We start from the raw sequence: 13,754 nt of genomic DNA, 5'->3' as shown, positions 1-13,754 counted from the left end.
GAGAGGGGTGCCAGCGTAAGGGCGGCCCGTTGGCTTTAAATGGATCTCTGGTCAGAAAAGTGGAAGGAGAGGAGGCTCAAATTAAAGATGTGCCTTCTCTAAAGAGGAAGTCCTCTCATCCCTCAATCCTAAACGGCTGTTTAAAGGGGAGGAAGAGAGGGAGGCGAGGAGAGAGGAGTGTTTGTGCTAGAAAGGGTGAAAGAGCTTCCGCCATCCAGCCGCCTGGCAGACAGGAGGGGTGCAGGGATGCCGGCGTTTTCCGGACTGCCCTAACCACACAATGCCACGTGCTGCCTGTGTGTGCAACACACGCTGGATATACAGAGACAAGGAACTTGCTGTATATAAACATTTACATATACGTACAGTCAATACAAGAGTACACATTAAAGAGAATGCACACAGAAGCAACTCTAATTGCGTATGCAAATATTCTTTTCATGTAAGTAGAGTATTTAAGAATTGTATGGGCTGGGATGTGGGTAGAGCGGCGCATGGAAAAGACTTGACAAACAAGAGTAGAATGCACGCTCGCATGCGGATGCCTCTGGTCTCTTTAGTATAAAAAGACAGAGAGTGAGAGTGTGTGTACACGTGGTGCGCGCGCAAGTGGATGCAAGCGCCCGCGCATCTGCGTCTGTGAGCTCATCCAAACGGAATGATAACGAATCCACAGACACATCAAAGGGGCCTTGGAAAGAAAAAGAGGGAGCGCATAAAAAGAGAGAAAATGCAAAACTGAAATATTCAGCGCCCTCTGAAGAAAAATAAAATAAAACAGGCTTGGTTTTCATCCCCAGAGAAAGAGAAAGGGAGCAAGACAAACAAACAAAAAGACACAGAAGAAGAGACAGATCACCAATAAGTGAACACAAAGGAGACAGCACAAGGGCAAGGAAATATTAAAGACAGAGAGAAGGAATAAAAAAGAGAGGAGAAAATAGAGCTTGATGCCTACAAACGTGGCACTTCATGTAAAGACATGAAACAAAATGGCCGCATAGAAAAGAAAGGAGGTATCAATATTATCATCCGTCTCCCACAGTAGCTTCAGATCACAACAGTCATCTGGGTGCTTTGCAGGGAACAGTTGTCTCACTGGTATTGATGCCAGCCTCTCTTAAAATAAGACAGCTACTTTCTCAGTGTTCATACCGGTCCACAAGATTAAGAGCTGAAACGATTAATCAATGGACAGAAAATAAACTCGGCAACTACTTTGACGATTGAATATTTAGGACTTCTTTTAAGCAAAAGGGAACATTTTGGAGTTTTGAGCTGTTGGCTCGGGCAAAACAAGACACGTGAAGATGTCGCCTTGGACTCTGGGTTACTGAGCTGGACATCTGTCGCCATTCTCTCACGCTAAATAATCGTTAGCTTACGGCTCGACATAGATTCATTTTAAAAGAAAGGTCAAGAATAACATGGACGTCGCAAAAGGGAAGAGGCTTAGTGGCGTGCTGAAGCATTGGTGGACATGACGGATGACATTTAAATTCATCTGTACAACAGTCTCCATTAGACGCTCATGCTCTACCATCAACACTGGGGATGAAAGCAGTGACTTTCCCTCGCGCCAGTTAGTGTGTCAAAGCCGACTAAACACCCAGAGGAAAGCGAGAGGGATGAAGAGGAATCTGGTGCGGCACAGGCTGACAGTACCACTGTGTGTGGGGGGGGGGGTAAACATGTGGGTGGGACGGAACATAAAGACACACTACGTGTCCGTCTCGTACTTCAATATGGTTCTGTTCACTTAGTTTCACCGTGGAAAAATTAAATGCTTATTGAATTTTTCTACACAACTCATTCTTTACTCGAAGAGAAGAGATCTTACTCATGACATGGTTAGGAACAGGGACTTTCTTCCCTTCGTTGTGCATTTAAAATGCTTTTTTGGCTTCATGAATTATGCAGACTACAGCATGATACGCTAAATCAACTAGGCACGAGTCCCTAAAGTAAACATACTGTATTTACATATCTCAACCATTATACAATGGAAAGTGAAGTTGGAGGCTTTTTTTTTTATGAAACAATAAAAGCCCTGAAGACAATCTATCCAAATTGAGTTGTTTCAGCGCATGGATTAACTGTAATAATTCATACTGTCAGTGCATATTTGTTAGTAAGCTAGCTCAATGTACAAATGTCAAATCTGGTTATGTGTTCCGATCACGTGGGCACATTACACCATGATATGGATGTGTCACAATATCAATCAGGCGCACATATTAAGTGATACGAGACACTGCGATGAACAGATATGATAAATTAGAGCTGAATAACTAAATGCGCAGGATAACTATTAACTTAATTTTCCAGAGTAGAAACTTATTATCAGCCTCATTATCTGTCCATTTCAATATTCACAAAGATTAAAAGGAACGCTCCCTAGACTTGATCCGTTAGACATTCCTGCCATGACAACAGATGGTAAGCTTAGGGCTCAAAGTTAATATGGGTTTAGAGCTAACACTAAAAAAAAAAATCGGCTTTCATTGCCCCCTCCAAGGAGGTTATGTTTTCGACCAGGTATGTTTGTCAGCAGGATTACGGAAACACTACTGGCCTGATTTTCATGAAACTTGTAGCATGACCCGGGGACAGATACGCAAATGATCTTTCACTTTCATTTACATTGCGAGGTAAGCCATTTGTGATGCATTCATGCGGTGTTGTAATAATTGGAAAAATGACTTCCGGATTGGGAAAATTCACATGAAATATTCTTGACTTCAGTAATATAAAACGAGTATTTGAGGATGTAGCCGTCCTTTCTCTCTGACGACCTTGGCTATAGGACCCAGTTAAACAGCTCTTTACAATTTTCCTTTTGTCAGGTCTGTGGTATCGAACTGGCGCTTAACCCATCTCCTCCCTTCCTCTTTCAATGCAGTTGCCATGGGAGTAAATATTGAGCCCCGGTGAAGCTTTTCAATATTCGGGATCCATACCTCCACCTGCTCCTGAACCTCAACACTAACTGCTCGGCTACCTCTGGTCCCTCTCCGGAACACCACCACCACCACCACCTTTGCTTCCCTCCATCCCTCCCGTCATGGGAGAGGAATGCTGAGAAAGATAAAACTACTTCAAAAGACACACACAGATGTAGGGTATGCATGTGCGCACACATAGAAAATAACATGAAAGACCATAATGGATGCATCCTACACCTTTAAGAGTAGAGGGGGCACTATCTCATGCAAGCATGCATGCACAAACACTAAGAAAGAAACAATGACACACACCACACACTTAATTAATACCCTACCAAAAGAAGCATTTTCATGGTGGTGGGCTGTGCGTTGAAACAACATTGAAACAACAGTAGAAAAGCAAGAAACTTTAAATTAGGGATGAACAGGATTATGACTGAAGAAAAGAGTTGGTGTAAATTCTACACACCATGACACATCCCATCCATGACAGAGTGAAAGTGTGTGTACAGGCTTTGGACAGCCAGTGTGTAGCCTCTCATCAAAAGGCGAGCGCGCTTTCCCTCCAGCTGCCTAAAGTAGACGCTGCCTCTGACACTCCAAACTGTAAACGATCAAACTGAGCAGAAGTTGCTGCTGAGAAACAGTCAGAGTTGCTACAACCCTGCACCACACCTCTGCAGGCACATGGTTTTGATAAAGCCGGTTGGGTGCCAAGCGGCAGGAAGGAGGACCGGAATGGTATGAGGGAGAAAGAAATATGTAACAGCCTCTTCATGGGGAGAGAAATAACGTAATCTAGAAATTAACCAGCTGTTTTTCCTTTCCTACTTTAAACATCCAGGTGATTTTCTGACGTTTTGAAATGGTAAATTGGAGGTCACTGTTGCAAAAGCAGGCAAGCTGTTCCCCAGACGAGCTCCCTCTCCCTATTCCCCCCCCCACCCCCTCTCTGTGGTGCATCTCTCCATCGCTATGCTAATGCCCTGTAATGATCTGAGGCACGTTGGGATGAAAGAAGAGGAGAGAAACTTGTTCTCTGCACAGCTTTGTAGTGCTTTTCTGTTGTTGTTGCTATAGTAACACAGACCTAGAACTCAATTGTACACAGTATTGCTTATTTGCATGGCAGGAAAAGGGTGATTCTTCTTTGTACACTGGAAAGAAAGAAAGGGTGGATGTGAATCATGGATAAAAAGAAAGAGTGTGGATAACAGCTATACATGCTACATAGGAACAAGCCCAGTCAGAACTGCAAACACGTTCATCATCAGCTGTTGAAGAAATACACTATTAAAACATATACAAATAGTTATTAATAGGTCTCTGTGCTAATATACTTTCAACAGTAGATTGAGTGGATTGACAAACACATAATAATACAGCGCACATGCCACACAGTATCTTGCACACGGAGGGCATGTTAAGCAGTTCTACTTGTTTGATTTCACCATCCACAACACACACACACACACACGGTCTTGCTATGACTTTGAAGTTCTCCTGGATCGCCTTTAAAGGCCATCAATGTTGCCACGACAGCAGGCAGGTAGACATCAGACTGCTTATTGTGTGTGTGTGTGTGTGTGTGTGTGTGTGTGTGTGTGTGTGTGTGTGTGTGGAGCGTGAGTGCTTAATTAGCCAAGAGCCCGATGGGCCACTTGCCGTTTCTCAGTGTTTAACACTAAACGAGGGAATGACTGGCTCGTTACTGATACTAACAACAAGGATAATTTATGCACAAACGGATCCGTCTGCTGTGTTTAAGCATGTCCTCTGTTGCCGGGCTGACAATGACGAGCGCAAACAATAAGCAGGCACGACCATCAATGTCCCTCTGCGATCTTTACGCTGAATACTGAATGCCACAAAACTGCAAAATTAGTTTTCATGTTGTTTCACAGTGGCAGAAACACAAAGAAACATTAATAATAACCATGTCCTACAGCTTAATACAATTTCTTATTCATGAAAATGATTTATCCTTGTTTTTAGGGGCCATTTAAATAGTGTTCGGTGAAGACACAAAGTGCCTTGGGCTATTGATTAGGACTCAAGAAAAAAAAGCAAATACAGCCACGTTCAACCCATTCTTTTCTTTTATCTTTTGCCTCTGGGTTGCTATTATATTGTGACAAACTGTTGAAAACCTCTCAAAGGGGGTGATGGCACTGTGGCTGGCCTTGGCTGTGTATGGCTGGAGCTGGTGTTGTTGAATGGGTGTTGTGTTTAATTGTGCAGAACGTATTCTAGTTTTGCCAGGGAAACTGTAAGCTGCTTGTGACCAAGTAATGTGGTCCTGTATGGGATTAAGTACCCTGTGGAATGCACTGACTGGCTGACTGGTTGGTTGGAGTCTGTTGAAGTTGTCAGAGCTGACAGCAGAGTGTGCTTGTGCAGTTCTGGAGGGAAGGGAGTGACAGCTTAAGGGTGAGAGAAGGAAGCCGAGAGGAGGTAAATGGTGTTGGGGAAACTAAAGTAGGTCTCCAATTTTAGGGCGTTTAATGTTAATATTTATCAAAGAATTATATAATGCAGAATCATTATTTTCTGAAGCATTACTTGGACTCATTCATTTACTAATAATTTTAATCCCCGTATAATGCTTTTGTAATATTCCAGCTGGGGCTTGAACATTACAGCATAACATTTTCATGGTACACGTTTTGGCATGTTACAGTAGGAGAAGCACAGGTGTAATTAATCACATTAATTAGTAGCGGCTGCATAGCATTAAGGTGAGCCAATTTCAGGGTCCTGGTAATTACTGTCATTAGTAACACCTGTGCAAGTCAAAACTTCTGCTGTGAAACTGGGCTATAAATGGACCTTAAAAGCATCATTAATATAAGTTTTTGACCGTACGTGTTAAAATTCAGTCGTGTTTCTGACCACCGGATGAAAGTCTAATATTGATTCTTGTTTTATCTCTGATCACAAGCAAGTCGCTAACTGTGTCTGATGTTTGATGCTGGACAGGTAGTGTACAGTGGGTGTATCAGAGCTTTTCCCACTCAACACAGATGCCTGCAGAAGCTAGAAACGGGATTGATGAGAGCAACGAGTAAACTTATGGGCCGCAAAACCAAAACAAAGAGCTGAAAGGCGCTAAAAGGTTCCTTAGAGCTGAGGGAAAGTGCCGAGTTAAGTGATGATTGTCTGAATGTTCATCAATAAGAGCAATCCCTTCTACGTGACACATAATAAAAAAAATATTTTTATAGCATTATTTAAAAAGAATATTTCTACAGCAAGTCATGGTGTCTCTACCATATTAAATATTTAATCTATCACGCGTTACATTTTCACTACCATGGTATTTTCCTCATATGGTTATCAATTTAATTGTGCAGAGCCCGTTTGATTTATAGAGCAGGATTAAGTTTGCTCGTTCTCTTCAAGACAACACAAATGCTTATCACATGTGAAGCTCTGATCTGTACGACTTCTCACAGTAACCAGGCTCTCAACTCTACCGGTACAACCAACAGTTATAAAAAAAAAAAAAAAGATCAAAGAGAGTGTGCAAGGTTTGGCTTGTTAAAGTCAAACTCCACCTTAAATTAGAATTCATACAAACTGTTCTTATGATCAAAGACTCAAGTCAGTAGAAATAAACAACTCTCCAACTAACTTTGAAGCCACAAAGTCAAGGCTCAAATACACGATACTAATCATTCTAAAATAAATGCTCCACTAGCATTATGTATGTTGGAAATCTTATGACCAAAAGGAGGCAATTTCAGTACAAACAGTAATAAAGCAGAAAATGTGTCCATAAACCTGTCAAATAACCCCGGGCGCCAGCATAGTGTTTTGATGATATTCTTAGATTATGATCGGGTTTGTCCAGTATTGCCTTTTGCACACAAAACATCTTGCCTGAAAGTCTCCCTTACTTTATTCAATTCTATTCCGTCTGTAGGATTCAGCTCGCAAATGCACACATCTGCAGAACATACACACGCACGCAGACTGGCTGACATGCTGATGGTGTGCCTTAGACCATTATGTCAAACACTTGGCAAAGAGGGAAGGAGGAGGACCACACACACTGCACACAGATTATTTTAGAGCTCACTAAAGTGATTAATGTGTACATTCTAACACCACTGATAAAATATACATCACAGTGTATATGGGTGAAGCCATCTTTATTTAGACTTCGGATATATGCACCCTAATGATGAGTGGAGTATTCAAAATGCAATGGTCTATACATTTTGGTACAATAACTCTGTAATTAGTAGTAAATAAAACAGTTTTGCTGTTAAATTCAGATTCAACACTTATTACACTTTTGGTTTGGCCTTTCTCACTTTACCTGAGTGCATCTTCTAGTTTGGATATCTTCCTTTTAGCCTCTGTTCTCTCTTTCTCTGCTTCACCGTGGATTGCCAAAACCTGAGGGGAAGAAGAGAGAGAGAGAGAGAGAGAGAGAGAGAGAGAGAGAGAGAGACAGAGAGAGAGAGAGAGAGAGAGAGAGAGAGAGAGAGAGAGAGAGAGAGAGAGAGAGAGAGAGAGAGAGAGAGAGAGAGAGAGAGAGAGAGACAGAGAGAGAGAGAGAGAGAGAGAGAGAGAGAGAGGTGAGGTGTGTACAAAAGCAGACACCATCAAACATCACTCAACAAAACTCTCCTGCCTGTGACCTTGTGCATCTGGTCTCATCTCTCCATCACCCCATCAAAAGTACCATCTGAGCCTATCTGCCTGCATAGAGGGCCTCTCATTCTGGATCTGTGGCAGCCATATGGGCCCTTCTTATGTCCAGATACCGTACCCTGGCCTCCTCCACGTGTCTCATTTATGTGGAGAGAGTGGGGAAAAATAAATCTTTCCAGGGAAAAGAAAAGGGAACGACTGACTCCTCTTTCTTTCATTGTTTACATCTCCTGTCAACGTCCAGAAGGAAGAAGGTGGGACAAAAAAGGTAAAAGGTTTATTACAAGGACAGGCAAAAAAAAAAAAAAGACTATTTGAGAAAAGCATCAAAACCAAACTTCTGACTTTCTTTCAGAGAAGCTTAATTTAAATTCTCCCTGACCCTGAATGAAGTGCACAGAGGCCTGCTAAGTTCTTGCAGGTGTATCAGCCAGAGGGGCCCGTCTCTGGGTATACCAGCCGAGCACACACATTATAACTGTGGCACTTTGAAGATGACCCAGGTGCAGCAGGTCTTTAAAACCTGACTTTCACCTATGAAGTCTGGCTTGGACCGGTCTGGTCCAGCTCAGATCATTAACAATGGTCTCTTCACTCCACGGTTTACAGCTGCTCTATGGCTTTGAAGAGGGTCTCTCAAAAGTAAAGGCAATTAAGTGTAGGCCCGCGTACACTGACAGTACAAACTTAAGACGGAAAAATGGCCCCTTTCAATGTCCTCTTCTGCAGAGTGACTCTACAAGTTTACAAGGATTTGCTTACAACTCCCCTTCTCAACTTTCTTTGCATAATAACTCTTATGCTAAATTATACATTTTCCATCCTCCTCTTTTCTTCTCTGCCCTTCATCTACCTGTTAATCACTGCTCTGATTTTACGAGACCAGACATAAAGATCTAAAAGTAAGGGGAACCAAGAAAGGAACATGTGAGACCGGGCTTTGATCTCCACTTGACCGTAATAACTTTGTCCAGGGCTGTTTTAATGCAACGACAGAAGCTATGGAGCTCAGTGGATGAGTTTCCCTGAAGTACACGCTACCTTTTTCTCACAGTTGATCTGCACTTCATCTTTCTCCTGGTGAAACTTCATCTCTTGATCCTGAAAAGAAGCAAGAGTTGAAATGATACTGTGTGTCAGTGTCTACGTGTGACACCTGAAGCATTGTCATGGCTGTTATTGCTACTGTCACAAATAGAAAGGATGCATGCCATTTATTTTTAGCCGTGTGCACATATACACATTAAAAACAGCTCTGCCACCACCCACATCATACCCTGACTTGCTGGTGCCTTCGGTGTTCACAGTCCAGGAGCTGCTGCTTGAGCAGAGCTACGGTTTTCTCAAAGTCGTCCATCACCTCAGAGGCCTGGAAGAGAGAAGCGGAGAGGAAAGTGCTAATAAACGCAGTTCAATTTGGTATTTTTTGCATCAATTAACTGTAAATTCAGCAGGCTGGAAGGGAGATACATGTGGAGGTGTTCTAGTAATGTGGACCTTAGCAGCAGACAGAGCGTGTTCCTGATGCAAGTGGCTCATGTCAGTCTCATTTTTGGCTTGGAGCTTGTGCACAGTCTGCTCGTGCTGCTCACTCTGCTGCTCCTTCTCCTTCTGCAGCATCACATTCCTGTGGACAGTTAAAGGGCACGAGAGAGGGGGTCAACACATACACTGACCTGTTCCTATTCCAACGCCACCAAATCAATAATTACAAAAGTCACTTTACCTCCTTGATGCTAAAGCTTTGCCTCAGGACATTTAAAGGATTTATTGGCACATGCATAGATTTAAATAGCATCCTCTTCACCCGCCCTTTATTATATTTCACAGACCGTCTGTTGGCCTCCTGCAGTTCGGCACTGATGGATGCAATGTGAATCTCCAAGTGGGCCTTCTCCTGTGTCACCCTCTGACGCAGCACGTTGCCCTTCTCCACCTCCACCGACTGCTGTTTCACTCGCAGCTCCAGCTCACGCGCCGTTTGCTCCTAAACCACAAGCATACACAGAAATCACCAAACAGCCTGAATCACGAAGGGCAGTAGCCTGAGAAAATGTCACGGGTCAGAGGACTGCATGCTCCCATAGTGAAGTCAGACACAGAAATATGGTTGCTAATATGGGAGAATGTGGCTAACAATGTAGCTGACAACATACTCATTTTTATAATTATTACGACTTAATAACTTACAGATAACTTCTGCTTGAGTTGTATTTTTATGATCAATTCTAAAAGCTAAGGTTGTTTTGCTCTGGTACTCTCCAAAGCTATGCGAGACATCAAAAACAAAAACATCTTCTCTGTACAAACTATACCAAAAAGGTCGAACCAGCAGAAATCCTTTCAATGCTACACAGGGAAAGATCTTATCAAGGGAAAATATTTCTTCCAGTCAACAAAAGCTCAACTGCAGAAGTTTTTGAGGTCAACTGTAGTGGAGAGATGGAACTCTGACATTTGGAGCAACACAGATAATGAAAGCTGATTCTCCCATTTGCAAACCCTGGCACTATTATTTAAAACAGTTAAATGTCAATGTGCCTGTATAGTCGTCATATTAATAATTTAAACTGCTTAAAAAGTACACACACACACACACACACATTAAGACACTTTTGTACCGTTACAGAAATCTGAACTATCCAACTAATCCTACGTGTTAAGGCTGACATTAGAACTCCACTGTACACCAACACTGTTCTGTTTTATTGACAAATGTCAAAAGCTCAATCAGGATTCAGATTTTCAATAAAGACAATGATCAAAGCACCGATTTTGATGAAAAGAAACGTCCCCTCTTTGCGTACTGTCCCTCAGCATGTGCATGTGTGTCTTTGTGTGTGTGTGTGTGTTCTTGTTACAGCGTGGAATGCAGTGTGGGCAGGCTGATAAAGGCGATGACGGGGCGCTGATTAAAGATGGAGCGCGCTAGTCAATCTAGGCGATGACAGAGGCCGGCGATGACAGGAGGTGGAATGACGGGAGAGGAGGGAGCTGTGTGTTTGAAAAGGGGACGAGAGCGGCTCCCCGGCCAAGGCTGGTGAGAGAGATTTGTTTTTTTTTGTCTTTGTGTTAGCAGCGTAGGGCGCTAAGAAAAGGAACAAGGGGCCTGTGTTGTGCTGGGACGCGTGCTGACACTTAGTATGGAGAGGTGCTTCTTCTCATCTCCTGCCAGAGAGCCGAGTCTGGACTGGGCACACCTGGACACACTCAGAGGGAGCGAATTACGTCCACTAATTAGGTGTTTAAGAAGGAGAATTACAAGGTGTGAAGAGCAGACTACACAAGCTACGTTATGAGCTCTGCTCCCCTTCAGAGATTTGGAAAGGGATAAAGTCTTTGAAGATGGGATAAAAACATGTAATTTGTAAAAAAAAAACAAAGTCGTACAGAGTGATGGATGACCTTTTACAGTGTTTGCATCAGAACTGAGGCCAGCAGATGGAAGACAACCTACATCGCTCATCTCATGAGGCTTGTCGAGCTGTGTGTGCATGAACTCCAGTGTGAGAGGAAGAGCAGCAAATGGAGGGTCGAACAGAAGACATGAGAAAAGGGAGACAGAGAAGACTGTGGACTTGTGGGACAGGTGTCCAACAAATAGTCCTGCAAGTTTCTTTACTGGGGATGGATGGATGGATGGGTTTCTAAGGCTGATACCACTCTGGGACATTATGGTCTTTTAAAGGGATGGATAGGATTGTTTGAAGTGGGGGTGGTATGAGGTGCTTGCTGTCAGGGGAACTGAAATATATCCATCCATCCATGCTCCCTTTAAATTAATGTTTTTTTTCATAGGAGTCTGGTTGGCTTTGAAGAGAGCATAGATAACAGCTTCAGTTCACGTCTTAAAGGGCCGTCTGATGGAAAGGTAAAGTGATGAAAATATTCTATTTATGGCATACACCTAAACTGATAGTGATTTTTATATTTTGTTTTTAGGTGAGCCTTTCTTTAAGGTGGCTAAAATACGTTTTGCTGCTGCCCTCGTCCACAGCAGTATACGCCTTGTCTTCCAATCAGCCATATATACCGCAAGTAATACTGTACGCAGACTGTGGATAAGTACCTCATACAACCCCAACCCCTTTTACTAATTGTACTGTTTATACACAAAAACAGGGACAAATAAAATCAGTAGGTACTTTCACAGTAACGCTAACAAATACTAGCTCAACAATGTGCAAAATATCCTCAGTACAAAGAAAGACATAATCCTACTAGGAACCACAAGACCATATTAATCATATCTCCATTATCAGTTATTTGGATATGGACATGCATGGACTACAGTCAAGAGTTTGAATGGTGCAATACCTAGACAGATACCGGCTTGTCTTCCTTTTCAAACACCCACTCAGTCACTCTATCGGCTCTGCCCTGTGCATAGATAACGTCCAAAAATAACAACATCTAACATATCCGTAAGCCCCTTGTAAGACCTTTGATCTGCGTTGGATAGAAATCCAACCAGGCAGCGTTGGGCAGATGAACGTTCTTCATTTCGCTGTTATTAAACCAGATCCAGTACGCTGGATTTGAATGAACATGAATCATCAATCTGAGTTTGTCTTGGCTTGCATACTTTAAATTTGAACTTTTCACATATTGTCCTGGGTATGAACTTTTCATGAAGCAGCTACAGCTCTCCCTCACAGTAAGCAGAGGAGGAGTAGTAGCCTGAAACAAATGGGCATATAGTATTAAGTGCTCAAAGCACATGCTCAAAGCTACTGGGTCAAAGTCGGGGATATTTGTATATTCTACAAGCACAAAACGTCTGCATATTGGATAAACTCAGGTCTTCTGACTGATATCTTGAAGGTGTTACACTATAAATATGAGCAACAAGTCAAGACAGACCTTTTCACAATAAAAGAACCCAAGACAACATCGATTCTTAAGATTTAATAACTCACCTGAGATTAAGTCCACTTTGAACTTTCTACACAAGGCAGGTGTGTGTGTGTGTGTGTGTGTGTGTGTGTGTGTGTGTGTGTGTGTGTGTGTGTAGGTCAACTCAAACTCACAGCAGGAGAGCAGCTAATTTACTATGACAGAGAGCTCTTTTCATTCTCTCGGGCCTTTTTTGTCCTTAATTATTAAAAGAGGGGCCTCACCACCGGCCCTGCACTGTCCAGTGTTTCATGCTTCTTAAAATGTGGGCCTGCTGACAGATTAAGGCCAGAAGCAATATGTGTGTATGCGTGATAGGCACGACAGCCCTCGAAATGCCAACAATGCTATTTATGCAACAGCGACTGGCCTCTGGTGTTGATGATCCCCATTAATGTAATCTGCATGATCCCACTTAAAACCAAAGTCTATTCATATGACATCAAAGAAACTACAGCTTCGGGAGATGTGTGTATGTATGTGTGCATGTCCCACCGCGTTAAGACACACTTGGATCAAAGACCTTTCTAAAAGATGACAGAGGTAAGATACGAGTCACCCTTCATTTGAGCCATGGAGTTGCGTGGGTCATCGTTTTATAATTAGAGCTATACGACAGATGTATACATTTTCCTTAGAGTTAAACAAGGCAATTTATGCAAAAAAAAAATACATCTGTCTCATCACCCAGAATCCTGTTTGTTCCAGTGAAAGTCTGGTGTTGAGTATATAAAATAATCTGCCCACATGAAGTGTCTGAACGCTTGAATCTCCAGCAGGCGACTGCCGGCTTTAAAGCTTCTCTCGAGCTCATTGCCTTCGCTATAAAGTCGTGGAATAAACATGAGTGTTCCAATCCAAGTTAAATCATGTCACGTGAGGTCAACCTAGGTACAAATGTTCAAACTGTTGTAAATAATACAACGTGTTGACAAAACTAACGCCTGTTCTTGTACTCACAGTTGCCTGTGACCGAGCGTTATACTCAGCCTCCATCTTAGCCAGCCTGAGGTTGGTGTCCTCCAGCAGCTCCTGGATGTTCTCAGTGTGCTTCTTCTGCAGCGCAAACTTCCCCTGTTCCACCTCTGTGACGGCAGCATGCAGCTGGAAGGGCACAGAATAACATAGTCACATATCTTTCTCCCTGAGACTACTTTGCTTGATTTCCTCTTGTCGTCGCCTCTTTTGTAAGTTCTCCCCCTTCATGAAATCTATTTCTTTAGACATGTAATGGCGTGCTTGTTCAAGTGG

At 42.7% G+C, this 13,754-nt stretch overlaps 1 protein-coding gene across 5 annotated transcripts in view; it reads right to left on the bottom strand.

Moving 5' to 3' along the window:
• The window catches only part of cep112 (centrosomal protein 112), a 95,115-nt gene that overhangs the window by 56,838 nt on the left and 24,523 nt on the right, over positions 1-13,754 (bottom strand). For all 5 annotated transcript variants that reach the window (XM_029437524.1, XM_029437527.1, XM_029437526.1 and 2 more), the window contains 6 exons: positions 13,464-13,607; positions 9,440-9,594; positions 9,105-9,234; positions 8,884-8,976; positions 8,649-8,708; positions 7,270-7,349 (listed from right to left, as the gene is read on the bottom strand). In XM_029437524.1, coding sequence (XP_029293384.1) covers positions 7,270-7,349; positions 8,649-8,708; positions 8,884-8,976; positions 9,105-9,234; positions 9,440-9,594; positions 13,464-13,607 — 662 coding nt within the window. The remainder of the gene's footprint in view (positions 1-7,269; positions 7,350-8,648; positions 8,709-8,883; positions 8,977-9,104; positions 9,235-9,439; positions 9,595-13,463; positions 13,608-13,754) is intronic.

The sequence above is a fragment of the Cottoperca gobio genome, chromosome 8 (genome assembly GCF_900634415.1).
Source record: "Cottoperca gobio chromosome 8, fCotGob3.1, whole genome shotgun sequence".
NCBI classification, from domain to species: domain Eukaryota; kingdom Metazoa; phylum Chordata; class Actinopteri; order Perciformes; family Bovichtidae; genus Cottoperca; species Cottoperca gobio.
This window is presented reverse-complemented; position numbering and strand designations above follow the sequence as displayed.